Below are 23411 nucleotides of genomic sequence, written 5' to 3'. Positions count from 1 at the left end.
CTTCGTATTCCGCCATATTGTTGGAGGCTTTGAAGTTGAATTTTAGTGCGTATTCCACATTCAGCCCCCCAGGGCCTGTGAGGATGACTCCGGCGCCACTGGCCTTGGCGCTGGCGGAGCCGTCCACATGCAGGTTCCAATCTGATTGTAGGGGAGCTGGCTCCTTAGCGGTGACCATTTCCGTCCCGGGCTCATTCTCCGTGCTGGGATTGGGCTGACGCTCAGTGAGCTCGGCGATGAAGTCCGCTACCGCCTGGCCCTTCATGGCGGTTCTTGGCTTGTAGTCTATGTCAAATTCACTGAGCTCGATGGCCCACTTGCTGAGGCGCCCTGAATGTTCAGGGTTCTGCATCACCTGTCTCAGTGGTTGATTGGTCAGCACATGGATTGTGTGCGCTTGAAAATACTGGCGGAGGCGTCTGGCGGCAACGATGAGTGCAAGAGCTAGCTGTTCTAAGGGTGGATACCTTGTTTCTGCCCCGTTCATGCCTCTGCCGGCGTAGAAAACTGGGAGCTCGTCCTGTCCCTCCCGCCGGACAATGGCGCAACTCACCGCCGATACCGATACCGCTAGCTATATGAACAGTGTCTCTCCTTGCACAGGGATAGAGAGTAGTGGGACTGCCGCTAGGTAATCCTTCAAGCCCTGAAACGCCGTCTGACACTCTGGGTTCCAGTTGATAACTTTCTTGTGAGTCGTTTTGAGGAGCTTGAAAAATGGGGCACACCTGTCAGAGAGCCTGGAGATGAATCGAGAGAGGGCGGTTAACTTGCCCTGGAGGCACTGGACGTGTATCTTATATTCAGGGTCCGCCAGGTCGAGTATGGCCTGTACCTTGTCCGGGTTAGCCTCGATTCCTCGTTCACTGACAATATAACCCAGAAATTTGCTGGCGGTGACGCCGAAGAAGCATTTTTCTGGGTTGAGGCGCATGCCATAGGCCAGGAGGATGGTAACTATGATCTTGAGATTTGCCACATGTCCGCTGGCTTTTATACTTTTGACTAACATGTCGTCCACGTAGACCTCGATTATCTTGCCCAAATGTTCAGCGAACATAGCATTCATCAGCCGCTGATAAGTTGCACCGGCGTTCTTCAGATCGAAAGGCATGACATTGTAGCAGTACAGCCCTTTGTCGGTGGTGAAGGTGGTACACTCCTGATCGCTGGGATGCATCTTGATCTGATTGTAGCCGGAGAAGGCGTCCATCATGCTGAGGAGTTCATGCCCGGCGGTCGCGTCGACCAGCTGTTCAATGCGTGGCAGAGGGAAACTGTCCTTTGGGCATGCCTTGTTGAGATTTTTGAAGTCAACACACATCCGCCACTTGCCGCTAGGCTTCTTGACCATGACCAGGTTGGAGATCCACTGGGGATAGATTACCTGGCGGATGAATCCAATGCCCTGGAGTTTGGCGACCTCTTCTCCTATGGCGCGGTATTTCTCCTCGTCGAAGGCCCTTCGCCTCTGCTTGATGGGATGGAAGGATGGCTTAATGGTTAATTTGTGTGTGATGATTTCGGGAGAGATACCTGGCATGTCCGCATATGACCATGCGAAAACGGCGGCGTTGTCCCGCAGGAATTGAGTGAGTTCTGCGGCCACCTCTGGGTCTAGCTGAGCTCCTATGCGGACTGTCCGCTCTGGGTGCTCGTCAGAGATGCTGATGACCTTCAACGATGTTTCCGGATTGACCGGTTCCTTCCTCACGTATTTCTCCTCCTCATCCCTAGGATCCTCGAAGATATCTGGTGGCGGTGCCTGATTTCCTACCGTTAGGATTTCGTGGCGGCGGGTTGACCGCGCAATGGTGGTAGAGTAGCATTCTCGTGCCAGTTGCTGACTTCCCCTGACACAGCCCGTGCCGTTGGGTGTGGGGAACTTCATGAGAAGCATGTATCCGGCGATGATGCATTTGAGCTTGTTGAGTGCCGGCCGTCCTATGATGGCGTTATACGAACTGAAACAGTCCACAATTATAAATTCGGTATGTACCTCCGCCATACATGGACTGGAGCCGATGGTTAACCGCATGTAGTCAGAACCCAGCGGCTGAGTGATATCACCGGAGAAGCTAAGCAATGGCTCATGGTCTTGTAGTAGTTTCTTGTTCCGCTTAAGGTTGTTGTAACAACCGCTGAATATGACATTGACAGCAGATCCGCTATCCACCAAGATTCTTCCTACTGACCATCTGTCGAGAATGGCATCGATCAGGAACGGGTCGTCATGGGGTAGATGTACTCCGCGCTCCTCCTCCTCTGAGAAGGTGATGGGCTCCCAACCAGACTTTGGGAGTTTGGTGGATCTCTCGTAGCGGATGTTACAGACTTCCTTTGGGTGATTGGCGCGTGTGTAACGCTTTCTTGCCCTGTGAGACATGTTGGTGATTGGAGCCCCGCCGTCGATGGTGTTGATGCGGCCCAGTGGCTCAATGTTGGCAATCACAGGTGGCGGTTGGCGCACCTTGAACTGATCCATCTTGCCGTCACGGTATAGGGTCTCAATGGTTGTTTTGAGAGCGTTGCAACTGTTGGTATTGTGACCGCTGTCCTCGTGGTATTTGCACCACATGCCGGTGTTTCTTGGCTTACCCCTTTTGGGGAATTTCGGTGAGGGTGGCGGTGGTATCTGATCCTTACACTGATTGTAAATTTCCTCGTACGAGGCTGTGAGGACGGTGAATACTGCATACCGCTGAGAGGACTCCGTCTGCTTGTTACGATTGTCCCCATGGGATGGGCGGTTGCCCTTGTAGTGGTTGTCTTTCTGCCTCTTGCTTTGATAACTGCCCTGCTGCCACTCCCTCTTCTTGTCGGCTGGCGGTGCAGTGGGGGCTTTGCTGGCGGTCTCCTGATGGCTGGAGGAGGGTTGAGATGACTTTGTTGGTGCTGCTGGTGGCGGTGGGGTTTCTCCATATGTGATAAACTCTGCCTGGGCATGAATGACCGCCTCACTCATAAGGTGATCGTACGCCGCATTTGGATGATTGTAGTTGAGGTGATAGAGGAATGGTCCCTTGAGGAGTCCCTGCTTGAAAGCCGCCGAAGCCATTGTTTTGTCGAGATCGCGGCACTGAGATGCTGCCGCTCGCCATCTTGTGAAGAATGCCTTCAATGATTCGTCCCCTCCCTGCCTGACGCCAAACAACTGGCTCGTGTTGTGATGACCGGCGGACAACAAGATGAATCGAGAGAGGAAGGCATGAGATAATGCGTGGAATGAGTCGATGGACCCTGGCGGACACTCGAAAAACCAACTCATTGCCTCACTATCCAGCGTTTCGCTGAACAAGTGGCACAGGGTGGCGTCATCAAATCCCTTGTTGTTGGTGACCTTCTTGAACGTGTCCATGTGGACGAAGGGGTCGGTCTTACCGCTATAATGTGACATTTTTGGGGTCTTTGCAAACGCTGGCCTGATGGCTTGCAAAATTGTAGCGGTGAATGGGCCTGGCCTGGATGCGAAGAGTGGGTTTGGGGCTGGCGCCGGGGTGCCTGCCTCCGCCAGGATTAGTCTCCGCTCTAACTGCTGCATCCTCTCCAAAATTTGGGTGGTTGCGTCGCCAGCGGGGCCCGCTTGGGCGTTCCGCGGAGCGAACCCCCGCCCAGGAATGGGTAGATTACCCTCAGTCCTTGTTCTTGTCCTCGAGTGGTGGGTGCGCAGCGATGACTCCGCCTCCTGCTCTAGCAGTTGTGGGATAGGGGGTGGTCCCATTCCTGCCAGCTCAGGTGGGTTTAGTGGTACTTGCATTTGCACGATGGGTCCCATACCAGCGGTAGGCCGGCTGTGCCTGGTGCTGTGTGACTGCTCACTTCGTGCGGGGTTGGCGTTTGCGTCCAGTGTTCGCCTTAGCTCGTCGAAACGTGTCATCAGCGTGGCCACTTGGTTTTGGGCCTCCGCCTTCTCCTTGCGTTCCTGCTCGCGCTCTCTGTTTGCTTTGTGGAGGTCCGCCAGCGCCAGCTCATACAAGGCGGTGAGGTCCTGACCTGGGGGACGGCTGCTGCTTGGATTTGTTTCGCCGCCTGGGTTGACCGGGGTGTTGAATAGTGCGCGGTTGATGCTTACCGCTGGGCGGGCGGGTTGGGGAACGGCGGACTGGTTTGCCTGTTCCCCGACATTTCCCCCGCTACCGTTAGTCATGGTAATTGTGATGGGATGACCTTCTGTTCAAGGATTCCCACAGACGGCGCCAATGTTAATGTTTAAAAGTCTAGCGGTAGCTGGACCTTAGTTAACGCTGATCCGGCGGGCGGATCGATACCTATGTTGTGAGTGGTTCCCGTTACCTGTCAAATAAAATACAATGGGCGTCAGAGGGAGACCGCGCCGGGCGGTCTTCAACTCTCCGATGCCTAAGTTAGTCAATGTATTTATGTTGACAAAGTAACAGTAGGTAAGTATTGAATGTGCCATAAATGAGGAGAGAGGAGAGGACCTTTTATAGGTGAGGAAGAGGATGATCTTCTCCTTGTTTTCGATGTGGGACTGATGTGCTTCAGTTCCCAGTTTCAGTAGCTTCTGATGCTACCTTGACACGGCGCGTGGCGGCGCGTCGGCGGTGCTTTGGGGTTGATCCGGGGCTCAGGCGGTAACCTGGCTAGCTGTCTTTACGCCAGTCACTCATGAGGTGGGCGTTGGTACCCCTGGCGGTACCCTGAGCGTGGCTCATTATAGCTAATTATGCTTGCAAATGCACATGTATGTACACAGTGGTTAGAGCACCCACTACCTAATGACGAAGTCATGGGTTCGAGTCACCATGAGGGTAGGAGTGAAATCCTTTGATCATCTTTTTAAAAGAAGAAAAAAATTTAAACTATATAACTTTGAAGATTGGATGCTATTTTCTTCGTTTTGTAGTTAGTTTGTGATTTGTATGATGCGTTAGGCTGTGCTCTAAACCCAGAAAATCAGATCATGATGAAAAATTGTGGAGAAGATGAAGCTAAGCCAAACTGAACTTTTGGGCCCGAAAAACTGGGAGGACTAGCCGGTTCATTCACGGTCCGGGCCTTCCCGGTTCCTAAGATAGAAAAATGTGATTCAAGCCCGACCCGTTCAATTTGGGTTAGGTCCCAGGCCTTGCAAATGTCACGTCGGGCTGGAACTTTGCCCAGACCTAATTAACAATAATCAATTTAGCTGAAAATTTGTTATTTGTTATTGTATCATGTCCACCTTCTTAAAAGGTCTCGGGTTATTAATTGTAGGGAAAATGGTCCGTACGGTACCCGTCTTTGGCCCCTTATAACTTTTGGTACCTGACAAAAAAAAAATATCAATACGGTACCTGAAGTTCACTGCCCGACCGAGGATTGGTACATATGGTCGTTAGCTCTGTTACATCGTCTGCCGGCTGGCAATTTTTGAAGGGTATTTTTGTCCTTTCATGCTTTAATTTTTTTTTTTTTCTAAGCATCTCACTCTCCGTCTCTCTCTCTCTCTCTGTTTCTGCATATCTATGTGCTGAGGAGGAGTAATAACTTCCTTGTCTCCTCCGGTGTGGGAGGACGGCGTCGGCTCCGACGCATTTTCCTACGAGGCCATTATAAATATTCCCGAAACTCAGATCCCCGAGCACAAGCTCAGGGCCCTATCAGAATATTATGCACATCCGAATCAAACCCCCAGAACCCAAAATCCAATTCCGACTCGTCTTCGAAATCATTCACCAAATGAACCCCAAATTGGGGAGTTTGGCTGCTTCAAATACAACATTTCACAATCAAATTCCCAATTAGTAAACACAAACACGAAAACAACGAAGCTCCTCATCCACCACCTAAAGAAACGGCGATGGTGGATGGAAAGCCACCTAAAGAAACGGCGCTCTGCACCTTCCTTTTACATTTCTCAATCCTCACACTTCACCAGCTTCAATGGTGAGCCGTTGGTCCGTCGCCGGTCTGAAACGGTGGCTCCCACATCTGGACGCATGGAGGCAGATTTCATCACTCAACTCTTCCTCCTCGCCGGTAGCCGAGCTCAAGAACAAAATTTTCAAGCTCAAAAATATTGGGCACCCAATCACTCCCCCTCCCAACTCTTCCTCCTCGCCGGTAGCGTTGAAAGTGGTGACCCGAATAGGCCTGGACTTCTCAGTTTCTGACCTGCCCAGCTGGCCGTTCGGGTGAACCGTCGCCGACGAAGACTTATTGGAAGTGGGTTCGTGCTCGAATTGGGACTTGGAGTTCGTTTCCCAAAACCGTTTGATGACGACTTTGTTCCGGGACCGGCGGCGGGACGGCCACCGAAGACGGGTGCAGAGGCGGCGGAGGTTTCTGAGCATTGCAGGCGAAATGGGTTGGGGTCAAAAATGGGTCTTGGGTTGTGGGTTAGTTGGGGGAGGAGAAAAGTGGAGTCTTTTGCAGAGATGAAGAAGAAGAAGAAGACACAAAAGTCTCTGGGGGTGAGGAGTTGGGTTTGGCATGAATTTGATGGAGGATTAGTTTAAAAAAAAAAAAAAAACCAGGGGAACTAAGGAAGAAGAAGAAATGAGGCAAAAACGTTCACCAAAAAAAAAAATCTAAGGAAAAAAAAAGTAAAAAAAGAATAAAGGGTAAACTTGTCATTTTATGATCAAAATTGTCAGCCCGCAATTTCTGTAACGGAGATAACGGCCATATGTACCAATCCTCGATCGGGCAAAGAACTTCAGGTACCGTATTGATTTTTTTTTTTTGTCAGGTACCAAAAGTTATAAGGAGCCAAAGACGGGGTACCGAACGGACCATTTTCCCTTAATTGTATGTTTGGTGTAGTCCTAAAAAACCGTTCTTTTTTAGAGTCCTCCAATTTCCCGCCCTTCCTTCATCTAAGCACCAATTGCAAATGCAACAGCAACCCCAATTTGAAGACACAAAAACAATGAACCCACCCCTCAAACCTCCTCCAACTCACTCTCTTCGCTCAGCTCCCTCCTTCCCACGGCGGCCTCTCTGCCTCCTCTCTTTACCTCCACACAGAATTCCCTTTCCCCTTTCGCCGCCTCCACCACCTCTCCCACTCCTTCCGCTCCTCCCGCAGTCCCACGCTAATCTTATCCTCTCCAACCCTTGTGAAGATGTATACGTTCAAGCTGTACATGATGCACACCAGCTGCTCGACATAATGCCCAAGATAGAGTGCTTTGTTGCGAGCAGGAAAACCCGGCTGCCTGTGAGGCTAATTGTGATTGATTCCATTGCCGCACTATTTCGCAGCGAATTTGGCAACAACCCTTTGGATCTTAAGCGGAGGTCCTTCCTGTTCTTCGAGATTTCCGGGATCTGAAGTTGTTGGCGAGAAAGTACAGCTTGGCGGTGGTGGTGACGAACCAGGTGGTTGATTTATGGGGGAAATAGAGGGGATAAATGGGATGAGAGTTGGGAATTTGAGCTCCTTGCATTCATCCGCAAGACGGGTTTGTCCTGCTTTGGGATTAGCTTGGTCACATTGCGTGAATTCGAGGTTGTTCTTGTCTTGAAATGAGGAGATTTTTGGGAGAGAAAATGATTGGTTGGAGGATGATATGTTCAGGCAAACAAGAAGGCGCCTTGATGTTGTTTTTGCTCCTCATTTGCTGCCATTGTCTTGTGAATTTGTAATCACAAAGCAAGGGGTGTTTGGAGTTGACAGATAACGGTATTATTGTGCATCTAAATCTAGCATATATGAGTTTGATTAGCTAATGGAGCTTGAACACTTTATTTTTTGGTTTCTGTTAAAGTCAAGTACATTAGGAACATGAAAATATTGAAGAGGAGTGGTGTACAGGGGAAAAAATTGTCGGTTGAGTAAAATCAGTCGCCCAATTTTGCTCATCAAACAGAAGTTTTTCCCTCCTGAAATTTTGTATTTATTGCATACTGCCTCTTAATTTTTCATTAAATGTGTGGAATAAGCTTTCATCTTGCCTTTACTGTTCTTTGTTCTTTTTAAACTTCCACTATAATCCCTTCCTCCTTATAATGTAGTGAAAAGGATGTCTTTCTATTTGTGAAAGTTTTCAATTGTCTAAGAGCCAACGAACGAACTCAGAGTCCAAGTGTTGATTGTCATGTCAGATGGTTTTTATGAGTTGAATACTGTTTGAGGCAGTCAAGCTTGGTAGTTGCTACCGTGATTTGGCTGCAGTGGTTTGAAACATGTATGGGGTGTTGATGGGTGCTATAGACATGCCTTTGGTTGGCTCTTCTTCTCTGTTACCTACTGAAATAATGGCAGTGTAGGCTGGTCTACAGTTTATCACTGATGCAGCTATTCTGCCTGTGTTGCCGAAAATGGATTGCTTGGAATTGGTACTTGGTTTATTTGAAGGATCGTTGATGGCCTGAGTGGATGGTTTGGTAGAGGATGTGCGCTCTTTTCTGTGAGCTATCTGCAAAATGAGGAAGTCAGGTTTCGTAATTTTGTAGCTCATGGTCTTGCCAAGATTGTTCTGGATGCAAATTAGTGATTTACTTGTTTAGAGATTGAGCCAGATTGACTCATTGAGTCCCACTCATTTAGGCAGTCCAAGGGAGAATTTGGTGGTTGATGAAAATTTGCTGGGACTTTGAAATCCCCTGCCACAAGTGCCTCGTTTGGCAAAATAGGAAATGAATTCATTCACCTGGGATTTTAAAAGAGTTTTCACATGGCATTTTGCCTCTTCAGGCGTAATTTTCAAGTTCTGCCCAACTGTCACAGCGGATGTGAATTTCATGATTCTGATGCTCTTCATCGCCACTCTTCCTCTCTCTTGGATTTGATGGCAAGCAAATTGAGTTTTGTAAAATTGAAGTAAATCTACGAATTACAACCAATTGAAGGAAAATCTCAATCCTTTTTAGGTTTTTTGAAGGGATTAGTGTGATGATATTGTTGTTCACTGAGCTTGCAATTGTAGTCTTGGTATTAAGTTTTGTGGTGTTTGGGTTGCTGGCAAGGAACTGGAACTATCACAGCTTGAATCGGAGCATCCACATGTGTTGATGGTGCTGCTAGTCAAGGGATTGAGCTGGAATGACTGGTATGGTCTTGATTTGTTCATGCACTTATGGCCAGTATTCTTTACCTCTCTTGTTCATGCAGCCCCTTTGTTCTATGTTGTTGAAATTTAAATAATTGCCCATTGTTTTGCACAAGAACTACGAGTGTACTATTGTCTAGCACAAATCACGTTATTTGAAATCAAGCATAGAAATAAAAAGTTGTGTCATTGAATTTGTATAGTGTGATACTCCTTTGAATATTGCTTGGACATGCTGCATTTGTATTCCTTTTCTCTGCATTCTACAATTAAACGAATAGTTGAGCTTCAAGAACTTTTTCACTTTCAGAGATGTAAGCTCCCATTCATTTCTCTAATTAATCTTGCTAACTGGACTTCCATTTCTGTTGTGTTTTATGAAGCTACACATTGTTTGAAACCTCAGTCTGCGTATATCTATATTGTCTACATGGAATTGCAGTCTGAAACTAGGGACAACCTTTTGTTCTCTAATATCTAGAACTGGGGACAACCTTTTGTGTATTCCTTTTAGCTAGAAATAGAAGCTTTTTTTTGTTTTTTGGCCAATGATAAGCACTTCTACATGACCAGAGATTGGCATGGAATTTAAATGTCTTTCTAATTGAGTAATTGGTGTGCATTTCTTTTATCTAGAACTGGTTCGCGCAGGTGTTAAATATATTTTTTCATCTAGAAGCTATTTTGATGTACTTCTCATTGACTAATTTTGATTTGCTATGAAAAAATGGGTGTATAGGAATTGTGTGAAACTGTTGGACAGTAACTTAATGCATCTTGGGATTAGAGGTTTTGAGTGCTCTTTGTTTAAGATGGAAAGCATTGAAAGTTTGAAACAGAACTCTACCTTCGTAGACTTCGACTTTTAATTCATGGTTATTTTTTCTTCAAATAATCTCAGGACAGGGCGGGAAGAGAACATGAAGGTTCGGACTATGACACTGCAACTCCCAGCGGAAGTGTAAGAATGTGTACTAGCAATTAATGACAGTGGTGCGCTCAGACTAACTAATCTTTATGGACAAAGCAAGAGTCTGAACAAGAGACCTTTTTTTTCACTCATATGCTTGTGTCTCAGGCTAAACAAAGTTATTGCAACTGTTATTTACTTACCCTGTATAGCTAGCTATTGATGTCAATATGATTTTGCATTCCCTTATCTTCTCTAGCGTTTTGTTCACTTCTCTCAGCTAGATTGATGTCAGTATATGTAACACGTCGAACAGTAAGTGCATACATATATGTGACATGGCTTATATTGCTTTAAACAGAATGCACAACTAGTTCACTCTGATATATACCATTGTCTATCATAGTATCAGTAACTAGTAGACAGAAATGCGTTCTGTTCATCAGTCCTGTCATGAGTTCAGAGGTATTGCCTCCATTATGTATACTGATCGATGACATCAACCACTAATCTGCAGCAATCCTTTTCCAGCATCGAGTTGTCGGTCCAAGTTCAGTCAGACAGTTCTTCTCAGTAATCAGTATAGAACCAACGAAAGCTCAAACCCAGTTCAAAACCAGAATGCGAACTATTTTCAGCTCCATCAAGATTTCCTCTCGCACAATTTTAATTAGTTTTGAAATTATATTCATTTTACTCTTAAATTAATATTGAATAATGTAGGTGGATTGTTTTTTTGGGCGCTATCTACAACTCATCTTATATAGTAATTAATGTAGCACAAAACCCAATCTATCATAAAATTCATTAAATGATTGGCATAACCACATTAGTCATTTAGTTGCCGCAAAAGGTTATGTAAATGAGATAGTTTTAAAGAGTAAAAGTGTCTCTCTCTCTCTCCCTTGATCTTCTAGGATTAGTGGTTCACAAGCACCATGTTAATTGTGATTGTAGGATTTTTTGGTGATGCACCATGTTAATTGTGATTATAGGACTTGGCTAACCCCCCCCCCCCCCCCCCCCCCCATCTACAGCCACTTAAATCTACTATATAGCAGAAAACACAAACACCAAAAACCAAAAATGTCCAATAATTCACTTGTTTATTTCCATATCTTGAAACTAATACGAAGTGGGTTTTGCAAAAGGGTCTATAAATTGAAGAGAAAAAATTGAAGACATGCGAGGATAAGCGGTTTCAGGTTTGATCGGTAATCTTAACAAATTTTGAATTGAAATTTATATACATTTGGTTTTGTGCTCGGTGCTCAGACATTGACTATACATTTGGTTTTTACGACGGATTTGGATTTGGGTTTGGGTGGGATGTTTTTGGACCGACTAAGCGGAGCAGGCTTGCTCGACCCATCGAGGTCGTCTCAATCCATAATCGACAGGAACTGGTTCTAAACTTCTAATGCTACTGTGAACGGCGGGAACTGAAGGCAACATAGTCTGAGTGCTAATTGTGGAAATAAAAATGTTGAAATGATAGTGGGAGTTGTTTGAGCCCAAAATAACATTTTTTCCCGATAAGAGGGACTCAAAGAAAACCAGGCCAATATCCGTGGCCCAAGCTTAGCTCGGAATATATTGTTTGGAGGCCAAGTAAAGCCTACTTGGAGGCCAAGCAATCTTGAAGCAAATCTGAATATTCCTTGATTTACTAGTGATTATCAAATCTTTGATAATTAAGAATGACTTATTTGCTTGAATGCTAACATGTGTACGAGAGGAGCCATGCGAATCTTCTCATACAATTAATATATTCGCAAGGGGACGTGGCCTACGCGAATGGTTTATACAATTGCTCATGCATTAAGCAAGAAATCAAAGGGTCCCACATAGCCATAATGGACGTGGAGCAGTTGGAGGAAGAGTCAATCATGCTTAATTGCAATGAGGCTTATATATATATATATATATATATATATATAAATATATATATATATATATTTTTTTTTTTTTTTTTTATATATGGTGGTTCATGCATGGTGAAACAATCAAGGAAGAGATAGCATGGTGGGCCATCAACTATTTGCAGCCAATAAGATGCATGCAAGGAACCAAGTTTTCCCATGCAGTCAAGCAATTAAGGTGGACGTGAAACACTTCAAGGGGATTGCAATAAATAAGGGTGATATAATTATGCATGATTGCATAGCTACAGAGTCCCCACGAGAATATATACATGCAATCAATGCATATCCAACAGCTCGCGACCAAGAGGAAGATCACATCCAGGACTCTAAAAGGTAATTAATTTTACCTAAAAGATTGCTATAACAGAGTCAATCTTTTATTACTTACGATAATATCAAAACTATTAAGAGTTTTTATTTGATTCAAGGCCAATAACTGTGGCCTAAAATATAGTATTTCATTCCTCTTAGGAAGGTGAATCTGCAGTAGCCTATATATAGAGGCTAAAGACGATACAGAAAAGGACCTCTCTCTCAACTCAACTAATCCCAGCGATTACAAAGCCTCCCCGGAGCAAACCTTCAACCTCGTTGAAACCCGGTGACCACGCGTCAGTCCTAGTCTCCTCGCGAGCCGACTGTCAGCATCACCAGACCAACCCGGCGACCGTGCTTCCAGTCCTAGTCTCCTCGCGAGCCGACTGCCAGTGCTACTGCTACAGATACTACCAGCGAAGCAAGGGTAACGCCCTCGCAACCCAGCGAAGCTAAAGTCACGCTTTAGCAAAACCCGTGCTTTCTCCAACTTCCTAATGATTGCTCTGCTCAGCCTATAACGTTGAGTATCGATTCGGTGAACGCAAGAGACCACAACCAAAGCCCTTACCAGTAAGGCAAGAAGTCCTTTTTCGGAAGGCAGAGAAAAGAACCTTGTGACGAGGTTGGTGCTCTCCTCGTCCACATCGTTTGATCAAGAAGTCAGGTCAAGGTATTCTCCGACGACTGCACCCCATGGTGCTGGCACGCCTGCGCAATCACTCGCCCAAAAGAGACGATTTGCAAGCCAACTGGTTTTGGAGCCAAACAGGAGTGTGGCTTACAAAAAGGGGAGTGCCCAAATTTCACTCCCCATATCTAATTGGTTCAAGTCCTCAAAATCATACTGCAAATGCAATAATTTGGAGCCAGACAGTTTGATGGGGTCATATACCTGTTGTTGAGTAAATCCCAAAAAGCAGTACGGAACCCTCATACAACAGAATCCTTACAAAAAGTTACCTTACCGTTATGATCCGCAAAAGAAAATATTTTCTTTTTTCAATTGCAATAAGAAAACTCTTGTGCTTCTGAATCAGTTAATGAGCTTTTAGTAAATCGATATTGATTACTTCTCCATCCTCTTTAATCTTGAAAGCTTTGTCAACTAGGTAGTCACATCCATAAAATATGCAAACTTCCAGAAACATTTTTGGAGAAAAATCCATCCATTTTTCTGACTCTGCCACTCTTTTAATCTCATAGTAATGACAACATCCGTTTTCGGAATTCCAACCATATATAATCTATAAAAAGAATAAAAAGAAATGAAATTAAAAACTATTGAAAACTTCTTAACTTTCAATAAAATTTCATTATCAAAGGCAAATTTGTCTGGATTACATTCAAAAAAATTTCTAAATTAAATAAGAAAAAAAATGTACTTACCCTTGAAACCCCAAATGTCATCAAGTCTGAATCGATAGTGGTTACAACATTAATGTAGCCCATGTCCATTAGATATGTCAATTGTGCATCACCTTCGCACGGGGAATGATACGCTAAAACCAAGTGCGCAATTTAACCCTGCAAAATGTAGTTGTCAGTATATAATAAGTAGGGATCGTTCAAGTCGGAGATTGAGGGTACACCTGTAATTGCATAAACAAATAAAGAATTAATAAAAAGTATGAATTATTATTTACAAAAAATAAAACAAAGAATTAACATAAAGAAGGGGGATTTTAGGATTATTAAATCAAAAATTAAATAAAGAAAATAAAGAAAATGTAAAAACACATATACAAGGGTGAAACACAAGGAACAAAAATCAAAACCACATTCATATGCAAGAAATCCAATTTTCCTATAGTTGATTTTCTATGTCATGAGAAAGAAGTTGACCATGTGAAACGTTAATAAGCAAACGATTTCCCATTTTTTTACTTTCCTTGAATAATTAATCTAAGTGAAAGCACCTAAATTAATCATATTGAACATACAATTATAGTCTAGAAAGCTAGCTACTCAAGAACACATTCAACGCATGAGAACAAATAAAGGATGTCAACCAAAGTGCACAACCTAGTATGAAAAAGTTCATCTATTTGCAATCCTCCTTAATTGATTTCGACTTTTATCCAAAGCCTTTACTACTTATGCAATAGGTTCACAAAACTATTAGGTGAATTATTTACCTAAATCTAGCTCCAATTACATGCATATATCCTAAGTTGGCCACCAAAACACATATACATAGAAAAGTTTTTTATAATCCAAAATCAATCAAGCAATCTCACATAAGCAACATAGAAATCAACACATAGAAATCACAACTTTATTTCAAAATATATAAACGGGCTTTAAACTTTGCCCTTAACGTCATGTTAACTAGAATTCATAGGTCTACGAAATCAAACGAAGAAAACAAAAGAAAGTATGAAATACACCATGAAAGATGAATGACAAAGCCCTGAGATGAAGAACTTGAAGATCCTTGAAAGCAAACAATCTTCTAGGGATGACACAAGGGTGGATGGCGGCTAGGATCTTGATGTATTACATGACTTCTTCTCCTCCTTGGTTGAGACGCAGAGCTTCTGAAGACTAGAGAATGGAGAGACTTTTTTGTGTTTAGAATTATGGGAGAAGTGGTGTGTCAAACGTCCCAATGATGCTCCTATTTATAGGAGGATGGTAACTTGGTCTCCGAGCCTTCATAATTCTTCTTTTTATTTTCTAGGATTTTTCTGATTAATCCACATAGCAGTAGCCAATCAGATAATTCCACATCATCCTTCATGTGTCATCCAACCAATAAGAAGTCTTCAAATTATCACATTGATTCTAGGGAGATTATTTTTGAATTAATTACATGATTATTTTCATATTTATCTCCTCAATTTCAACCAAGGATGGAGTGTAGAGCTCAAGGATGATATATGGACCTGTTTTCAACCTTCCTAAATATTGTAAATCCCTTAAAACTCTCCATCATATCACCTTCCAGATCCCTTGAATATCTCACGGCAAAAACACTTATTTCACTCAGAATTCATTCCTTTTGCATCCAAGAAACCCTAGTATACTTAGGTATCTTTATTTGCCTCAATATCCCAAGTTTTCTAGAACATTCTTGAGCTTTCTTGAGCTATCTTGAAGCCACATGGTCTCCTAGTGCTCTGAGGTTTCCTAGCCCCATCCGGACTCCTCATGTCTTTAGGACTCCTAGTCAAACAAGGACTCTTCATATGAAATGTTCTTGAACCTTCCAGAATCTTCTTTTGCTTTCCTAGTTCAATTGGGACTCCTTGTGTCATTAGGATTCCTACTTTGACTGGGTTTCCTAGTCGGACCAGGAAAACTTCATTTCTTCATTTCAGCTCATTTCTGCATCCTTGTGCCTGGCCTTAGTCATTTCCAACGTTTTCTTGCTTCTCTTTCTCCTTTAAGCTCATTTCTACTCAATTTGTTCCATGGTACCTAAACATAGAAACTTTATTAAAAATCCTAAAAATAGAAACTTTTATTAAAATTCTATTTAATTAAGGAAATAACTAAGTAAATATGAAGAAATAACATTCAAAACGTCTCATTATAATGCTCCTATTAGGGAAACCATGTATTCTATTCCATTTTTTTGGGTTGTTTCAAGTTGAACAAAAAAGATAGATAGCCAAGCGCGGCTATCGGCTATCTATCTTGGCAAATTGAAAACTGTTTAGCCATTTGATTCCTATGATTTCCAATTCAATTTATTTGACCGACTGCATTTTTCTGCATATTTTGGATGACCAAACGGTTATAAAATTGGCTAGTTTTTGCCGAAAAGATTTATGCATATAAAAGAATGACAATTTCTGATCATTGAATTACCTAGTTGTTGGAAATACTAAAAATCTGTAAATATTAAATTGTGGTGTCATCTCTAGAATGGTAGTACATTTGTTTGAACATTTTGGATAAGAAAAAGGTTATGTTTCTGTCTGTCTGTCGTTTTAGAGAGCACATCCACGATTATATTTAAAATTTGTGAACTTTTACAATTTTGTACTACTATGCAATAGAACTCAAAGATAAAAACATATCATTCTTTAGATTCGTATGCAAGAATTCCATAACCGTTTGGTCATCCAAAATCTGCACAAAAAAGTAGTTTGTCAAATAAAATTGAAATGAAAATCATAGAAATCAAATGGCTTAACGTTTTTCATTTTTGCCATTTTTTGTATGAATCATGTGGAAACAAAAAATTAAAGAATGCTTGGCTTCGATTGTTGAACGGCGGGAACGAAATGCAACATAGTCTAAGGGCTAATTTTGAAATAAAAATGTTGATGATAGTGGGAGTGTGGTTTACAAAAAGGGGAGTCCAAATTTCACTCTCCATATCTAATTGGTTCAAGTCCTCAAAATTATACTGTAAATGCAATAATTTGGCATCAGACTGTTTGATGGGGTCATATACCTGTTGTTGAGTAAATCCCAAATGAGCAGTTCGAAACCCTCATACAACTAAATCCCTACAAAAAGTTACCTTACCGTTACGATCCGCAAAAGAAGATATTTTCTTTCTCAATAGCAATAAGGAAACTCCTGTGCTTCTGAATCAGTTGATGAGCTTTCAGTAAATCGATATTGATTACTTCTCCGTCCTCTTTACTCTTGAAAGCTTCGTCAACTAGGTAGTCACATCCATAAAATACACAGACTTCCAGAAACATTTTTGGAGAAAAATCCATCCATTTTACTGACTCTGCCACTCTTTTTCAATAAAATTTCATTATCAAATACAAATTTGTCCGGATTACATTCAAAAAAAAATTCTAAATTAAATAAGAAAAAAATGTACTTACCCTTGAAACCCCAAATGTCATCAAGTCTGAATCAATAGTTGTTACAGCATTAATGTAGCCTATGTCCATTAGATATGCCAATTGTGCATCACCTTCGCACGGGGAAACCATGTATTCAATTCCTTTTTTTTTTAGTTGCTTCAAGTTGAACAAAAAAGATAGATAGCCAAGCGCACGCAGCTATCTATCTAGCCAAATTGAAAACTATTTAGCCATTTGATTCTTATGTTTTCCATTTCAATTTATTCGACCGATTGCATTTTTTGCATATTTTGGATGACCAAACGGTTATCAAATTGGCTAGTTTTTGTAGAAAAGATTTATGCATATAAAAGAATGACCATTTCAGATCGTTGAATTACCTAGTTGTCGGAAATACTAAAAATCTGCAAATATTAAATTGAGTGTCATCTCTAGAACGGTAATACATTTGTTTGAACATTATGGACAAGGAAAAGGTTATGTGTGTGCGTGTGTGTCTGCTGTTCTAGATAGCACGTCTTCAATTATATTTAAAATTTGTGAACTTTTTTCAATTTTCCACTACTATGCAATATCATTCTTTAGATTCGTATGCAAGAATTCCATAACTGTTTGGTCATCCAAAATTTGCACAAAAAATGTAGCTTGTCAAATAAAATCGAAATGAAAATCATAAAAATCAAATGGCTTAACATTTTTCAATTTTGCCATTTTTTGTATGAATCATGTGGAAACAAGAAATTAAAGAATGCTTGGCTTCGACTGTTGACTTAGATTATAGAAATATGAGGCTCTTCATATTTCAAGTTTAAGAACGTCCTCTTCAGAATACTATTTCCTTGTTTTTGCATTATTTTCCTAAGGGACTAGCAAATGCTAAGTGTGGGGGTATAAATATAAGGAAATAGTGTGGGGGACTAGCAAATGTTAATTGGCTTTAATTTCTTAGTTACAAATAAAGTCCCTAGTCATTTGTCAAGTCACTTGCATGCTAAACTTAAAAAAACTGCTAGGCAATATGTATGGGATGATCCTTACTTGTGGAAAATTTGTAATGATGGCATAGTTAGACGATGTGTTGATGAATCTGAATTTAATGATATTTTGTCTTTTTGCCATGCTAAAAATTATGGGGGTCATTTTGGATCTAAGAAAACTGCATTAAAAAGGTGTTAGAATCTGGTTTCTTTTGGCCTTCATTATTTAAAGATGCACATGCTTTCTGTATGACTTGTGATAGGTGTCAAAGAACTGGAAACTTAGGACCTAGAAATCAAATGCCCTTAACTAATATCCTTATTGTTGAAATTTTTGATGTGTGGGGAATTGATTTTATGGGACCCTTTCCTTCATCTTATGGTTTTCTATATATCTTGCTTACTGTTGATTATGTGTCAAAATAGGTGGAAGCAAAGGCCACCAGGACTAATGATTCTCAAGTTGTTTCAGATTTTATAAAGACTAACATCTTTGCAAGGTTTGGAATGCCAAGAGCAATTATTAGTGATGGAGGGACACATTTTTGCAACAAGACCATAGCTGCTTTGTTCAAGAAGTATAACGTCACACATAGGGTCTCTATGCCCTATCATCCTCAGACAAGTGGACAAGCGAAAGTTTCTAACCGTCAGATCAAGCAGATTTCGGAGAAGACTGTGAGCACTAACAAGAAGGATTGGAGCAAACGCCTTAATGATGCTTTATGGGCTTATAGGACAGCTTTTAAAACGCCAATAGGGATGTCACCTTTCAAGATTGTGTATGGTAAGGCATGTCATTTGCCTGTGGAGCTTAAACATAGAGCATGGTGGGCCTTGAAGACGTTGAACATGTCCATGAGTGATGCTGGAGTGTTGAGGAAACTCCAAATGAATGAATTGGAAGAGTTTAGGAATGATGCTTATGAGAGTTCACAGATTTACAAGGAGAAGACTAAGGCTTATCATGATAAGATGCTTCGTGGCAAGACCTTTGTTGTGGGACAAAAAGTCCTATTGTTTCACTCTCGACTTAAAATCTTTCCTGGTAAACTTAAATCTCGTTGGATTGGACCTTTTATTTTTACTCACGTTTTTCCTCATGGTGCTATACAGATTAGAAGTGAAGCAACTGGCAACGAGTTTAAGGTGAATGGCCATAGCTTGAAGCCATATTATGAGGCGTTTAGGGAGACAACTGTGGAGGAAGAAGACCTTCACAGTTGGGGGAAAAGGTCAGGGTCACTGGGTCGAACGGTCAAGAAACTATTTACTGCCACTAGATATATGTTTTCACCCGTTCTGTTTCTTGACCGGTTAGTTACTGTTTATTTAAATTTTTTTAATTTGTCTATTGTAAAATTGAAATATATTTGATGTAAATGTTAAAGTAAAATGACAATTGGAATTGGTCTACTCATTTCATTTCATAGTCCATTTATATAGGGAGAGAATTACAACGGAAATATCAATTACAATGATGACATTAACTACTGATTGGTCCTTGATCCATGCTGATTGATGGTGATTGCTAATTACTTGATTCCCTCTCCGTCAATCACTTTGACGAAGGCACATAATGTGTTTTTCCTTTAACAGTAAATAGATTGTAATAATGAACATTTATAGAGAATTTATTACAATTTTAAAAAAATTTGGGTATTTATAGAGAATTTATTACTATTTTTAGAAATTTTTATATCAACTTTTCTTACTATTAATAGCCCGTGTGTTTTATTACCTCTACAAATATGTTAATTGATTGTCATTGGATTGAAAGTGAGTGGAGAAACCAACATTACCTCTGCAAACATGTTAGAGCAACTCCAACAGATTCCCTATATGTTGATTTTTCTATACTTTAGGGAAAAATAAGCATCTTTTGCTCCAACAGATTTTCTATAACTATCTCTATTTTAGGAAAAGTGAGGAAAGAGAAAACCAAATTCCCTATATTTACAGCAAACTCTAAAATTTTAAGGAAGAATATGGAGATTTTAGAGATTGTTGTAAAATAGGGAATCTGTTGGAGTTAGAGCAGAAAAAAAGGCTAAAGTTTTGACTTTTGCTTCCCTATAATACAGAAATTATAGGGAAGCTGTTGGAGTTGCTCTTAATTGAATGCCATTGGATTGAAATCATAATTAAAACCAACGGTCAACATTGGTTTCAATTGCAAAAGAAGCCAACATTACCTCTGCAAACATGTTAATTGAATGCCATTGGATTGAAAGCGTAATTAAAAACCTACGGTTAGCATTGGTTTCAAACTGCAAAAAAAGCCATCAGCTGGACAATTGCCCGCCGAAGTCGCTGACGTCACCCACGTCGGCATTGGGCCGAGCTGGCAGCCGGCCAAGATGGGTCAAGAACAATGTTGCCCTGTTGCCCTTTTTCTTCGCCTGGGTAACCAGAATTCATGAAGAAGCCGGTCATCAATCAACTGGTGGAAGCCATTTTTTCTCCCATAGAGGTCACCACCTCACCTTGCCCAACTGGAGACTGGTCAAGAGGGCACTGGTCAACTTTCTCTAATAAGTCCCTACCATGCCAAAAGGTAGGGCTACGTAATTGGCTTGAATTAATTCCCAAGCTAAGATTATTTTACTTTTACTTTCTCTTTTAGTAGCGGCGATGATGGTTCTTTCTTCCTCCTATGGTGGCAGGTCGGAGGCAGGGTACTTTATTCGTTGAGTTTGCTACTTTGTTAATTTAGCACGATTCAATCGAATATGATTTCTTATTTGAGAGGTTAAGAGTTCGAGCCCCATCAAGGGTGAGAGTGGGGTGGGGATTAAAAAAAAATCGAATATGATAAAACGTAGATGAGGATAAGAGTGGGAGTTAATGCAAAATGGAAACAAAAGAATCGATAAAAGTTCCATATAAATTAAGAAATAGCTGGAAAAAAAAAATTGCTCTATCTATACTTCCCACCGCCAATGGTATCAAAATCATAGAAATTTCTCAATTTGATGAGAGGAAACACTGAACTTGTGGCTCTTTGATTTTTTTGAAAGGAATAACATAAAGTAAGAAATATAATGGTCTTATGACAATTATATACACGTTATTTAGTTCACTCATGGACGAATCTTTAACGAACAAATTTTAAAGCACACATAGTTCATATCCCCCACTCCCCCCAGCATCGCAAAAGTATTCCACTAGTAATGCTATACCATCATAGATGATAAGTGATCAAGTTCTTTACCATAATAAATGGTCAAAATTATAGCATTTTAGCAGCACATATATTGTCAGCTATTAAATGAGGACAATGGTTTTTGCAAAATAAAGGGCATTGGATTTTTCAGAGCGTTTAACAAGGCTGCAAAGAGCATACATATATGGTACTGTTCAATATTACAATATTGCCAAAACACTAAACGTACAATAGTACAGTACAATAATTGCATGCAATAATATATCTTTAACGAGGCAAACTTACAGCAACTTAGGTTATAATCTTAATGATGGCGCTTCTTGGACCAATATAGTTCCTAGAGAAGCCTCTAGTGCCTTATTATTTGATATTGTAAATTGTGTTTGCTCTAGGAACTTTCTGTTACAATTTACAGTTTTTCGTATAAATTGCATGCAAAAATATAACTTTGAAACATTCATCAGCAACCGCCGGGAGCAAATCCAACTCTCCCTCCGGCAACGTCATACAACACCTCCATATTCTTCTGCTGAGTATTCCCGAAAATCGCAATGTCGTTATCGTTCCCAGCAAAAGCCAAGCAAACCTGCTTATTCGAACCGTCGAAAATGTAGACAATGCCGGTTGCGTCCAATTCCAACGTAACCCCGTCGCCGAACACAAATTCTATTTTCGGATACGTCACCGTTGGATAGCCACTAAGGTCGTAGCATGTATCTAGGAGCTTTTCCGGCCCCGGAACTAACGGATAGCTTATCATCGCTGCCCGAAACGCGTCCCGCAAAGCGGTATACGCGGTGGGCGGCAGCCGCGATATGACGGTCCCGGAGTCGATGATCGTCCCTGGCGACGAAAACACCGAAGCAGGAATTGAGAGCTTTTGTCCATTCACATTGATGCCAACCAGGTCTAGGCAGTAAAGCTCTAAGCTCGAGGATAAGTTAGTGATTCGCGTGTATTTGACGGCAGCATTGGAAGCTCCACTGGGTGCGCCGAAGCTGAGGTAACCGGTGGAGCTTGCGGTTGGTGGCAGACAGTAGGAGAAGAAGCGGCTGTACTTTTGTGCGGTTTGTTCGACGATGGAGAACTTGTTGAGGGAGAGACCAAGTAAACCGGCCGAGCCGTCGTAGAAACCTACGTTTTCTTGGCCGCAGCCGAAGAAGAACCCAACGAACACGTCGTTAGGAGTTAAGGTCAACTTGTCTGTGGCGAAATATCCAGTAGTGTAAGATGAGTCTCCGTACGTCACGGAATATGGGCATGTGTCTCCTAAGCATTTGTCAGATTCTGCATTCATATCAGATAATACCCCATTATGAAGGAGCGAAGCAATAATACTTTTTCCTTAATATAAGTTTGAAATCATGGTTCTAGGTATGTACCCGTAGATGTCCTGAGTTGGACGCACTCTGTGCTGTTACAGGAAACGTTGGTATATGAGGAAGAGGCCGAAGGATCGAAAATGGGCTCCTCTTGTGGGTAGCAAAATTCAGAACAAGGTTGGCATTGAGTCCAAGTGAGGTCGCTTCCGGTGTCAAATACGAGGGAAAGTTGTTTTTTAGGTGTGCCCAATCCCACCGTCACCATGTAGTTGCCTGCATTTTGGCTGCTTGCCCACCGGGCCGGAACGGTGGTGGCCTCCGATTGGCTTAGATCCTCATTGCCGTTCAATCTCTTGGAAATCCGGGAGTTGAGTGAGTTGACTCGCGCTTGGTCTTGCTCGAGAATTAAAGTGTGATTCATAGCAGTCGCTTTGAGTTGAGGAAGATGAGAGCATGGCCCATGCTTGTGTACCACTTCAAGAGATGCCATCCTTTTATTACCTGAAAAAGTTAAATAATTTAGGTTAGCTAGTCCTAAGTACAAGTCCAGAATTGCACGTACGCATTATATAATATATCACATATGTGTGTGTTATTTAACCTCTGGTGGAGGGGCTGCAGGTGGTTGCTGGCAGTAGAGATCGGAGATCAACTGTGTGGGTGTATTGTTGATGAAGGAGACGTTCTTTTGAATCTCCTTCTGCTAACGCAAAGCCCTTGTCCAAAGAACACAGAGTCAGGCTTAGAATTAGAGACAAACCGGTGAAATACCTCATAATGGGGGTGGAAGAGGAGGAGGAGGAGCTAGGACTAATAGCTGCCATAAATTATTGATGACAGACCAAGTTCTATAGCTCAAAATTTTGTTGCTCCTAGAATTAGCACACGCTTAGCTCTATAAGCTTATCGAGAAGATAGTGATCGCAGTGGAGTACCAAAAAAAAAAATTGCAGTGGAGTGTACGGTGAGCTGGGGTGGGGTTCTCCATTCCTTTTCTCCCGGCCTTGATTCCTTTCCCA

General features: G+C 41.9%; 2 protein-coding genes and 1 pseudogene across 2 annotated transcripts; 2 read left to right on the top strand and 1 right to left on the bottom strand.

Moving 5' to 3' along the window:
• The first annotated feature begins 6881 nt into the window (after positions 1–6881).
• Positions 6882–10158, top strand: LOC112198976 (annotated as a pseudogene).
• LOC112198975 lies at positions 8134–20439 on the top strand. Its single transcript, XM_024340051.1, has 8 exons — positions 8134–8213; positions 8306–8386; positions 8645–8770; positions 8877–9033; positions 9901–9960; positions 18331–18915; positions 19021–19139; positions 20319–20439. The coding sequence occupies exons 1-8, from the start codon at positions 8134–8136 to the stop codon at positions 20437–20439; spliced, it is 1329 nt and encodes a 442-aa protein (XP_024195819.1).
• Positions 20440–21222: 783 nt separating this feature from the next.
• Positions 21223–23317, bottom strand: LOC112196406 (aspartyl protease family protein At5g10770). The gene is made up of 3 exons (XM_024336749.2): positions 22994–23317; positions 22453–22893; positions 21223–22357 (listed from the first exon to the last, which is right to left on the bottom strand). Exons 1-3 carry the CDS (start codon positions 23214–23216, stop codon positions 21531–21533), a joined length of 1491 nt encoding a protein of 496 aa, XP_024192517.1. The 5' UTR covers positions 23217–23317; the 3' UTR covers positions 21223–21530.
• Between the last annotated feature and the right edge of the window lie 94 nt (positions 23318–23411).

Source organism: Rosa chinensis, chromosome 4, assembly GCF_002994745.2.
Source record: "Rosa chinensis cultivar Old Blush chromosome 4, RchiOBHm-V2, whole genome shotgun sequence".
In the NCBI taxonomy this organism is placed as follows: Eukaryota; Viridiplantae; Streptophyta; class Magnoliopsida; order Rosales; family Rosaceae; genus Rosa; species Rosa chinensis.
This window is presented reverse-complemented; position numbering and strand designations above follow the sequence as displayed.

Coding starts and splice junctions, on each gene's coding strand:
- LOC112196406 (XM_024336749.2), bottom strand. CDS start 23,216: ATGGCAGCTATTAGTCCTAGCTCCTCCTCCTCCTCTTCCACCCCCATT. Junction 22,894..22,993: donor CTGCAGCCCCTCCACCAGAG/GTTAAATAACAC, acceptor TAACTTTTTCAG/GTAATAAAAGGATGGCATCT. Junction 22,358..22,452: donor CCAACTCAGGACATCTACGG/GTACATACCTAG, acceptor ATATGAATGCAG/AATCTGACAAATGCTTAGGA.
- LOC112198975 (XM_024340051.1), top strand. CDS start 8,134: ATGTATGGGGTGTTGATGGGTGCTATAGACATGCCTTTGGTTGGCTCT. Junction 8,771..8,876: donor TTGAGTTTTGTAAAATTGAA/GTAAATCTACGA, acceptor TTGCAATTGTAG/TCTTGGTATTAAGTTTTGTG. Junction 9,961..18,330: donor CTGCAACTCCCAGCGGAAGT/GTAAGAATGTGT, acceptor GTGTCAAAATAG/GTGGAAGCAAAGGCCACCAG.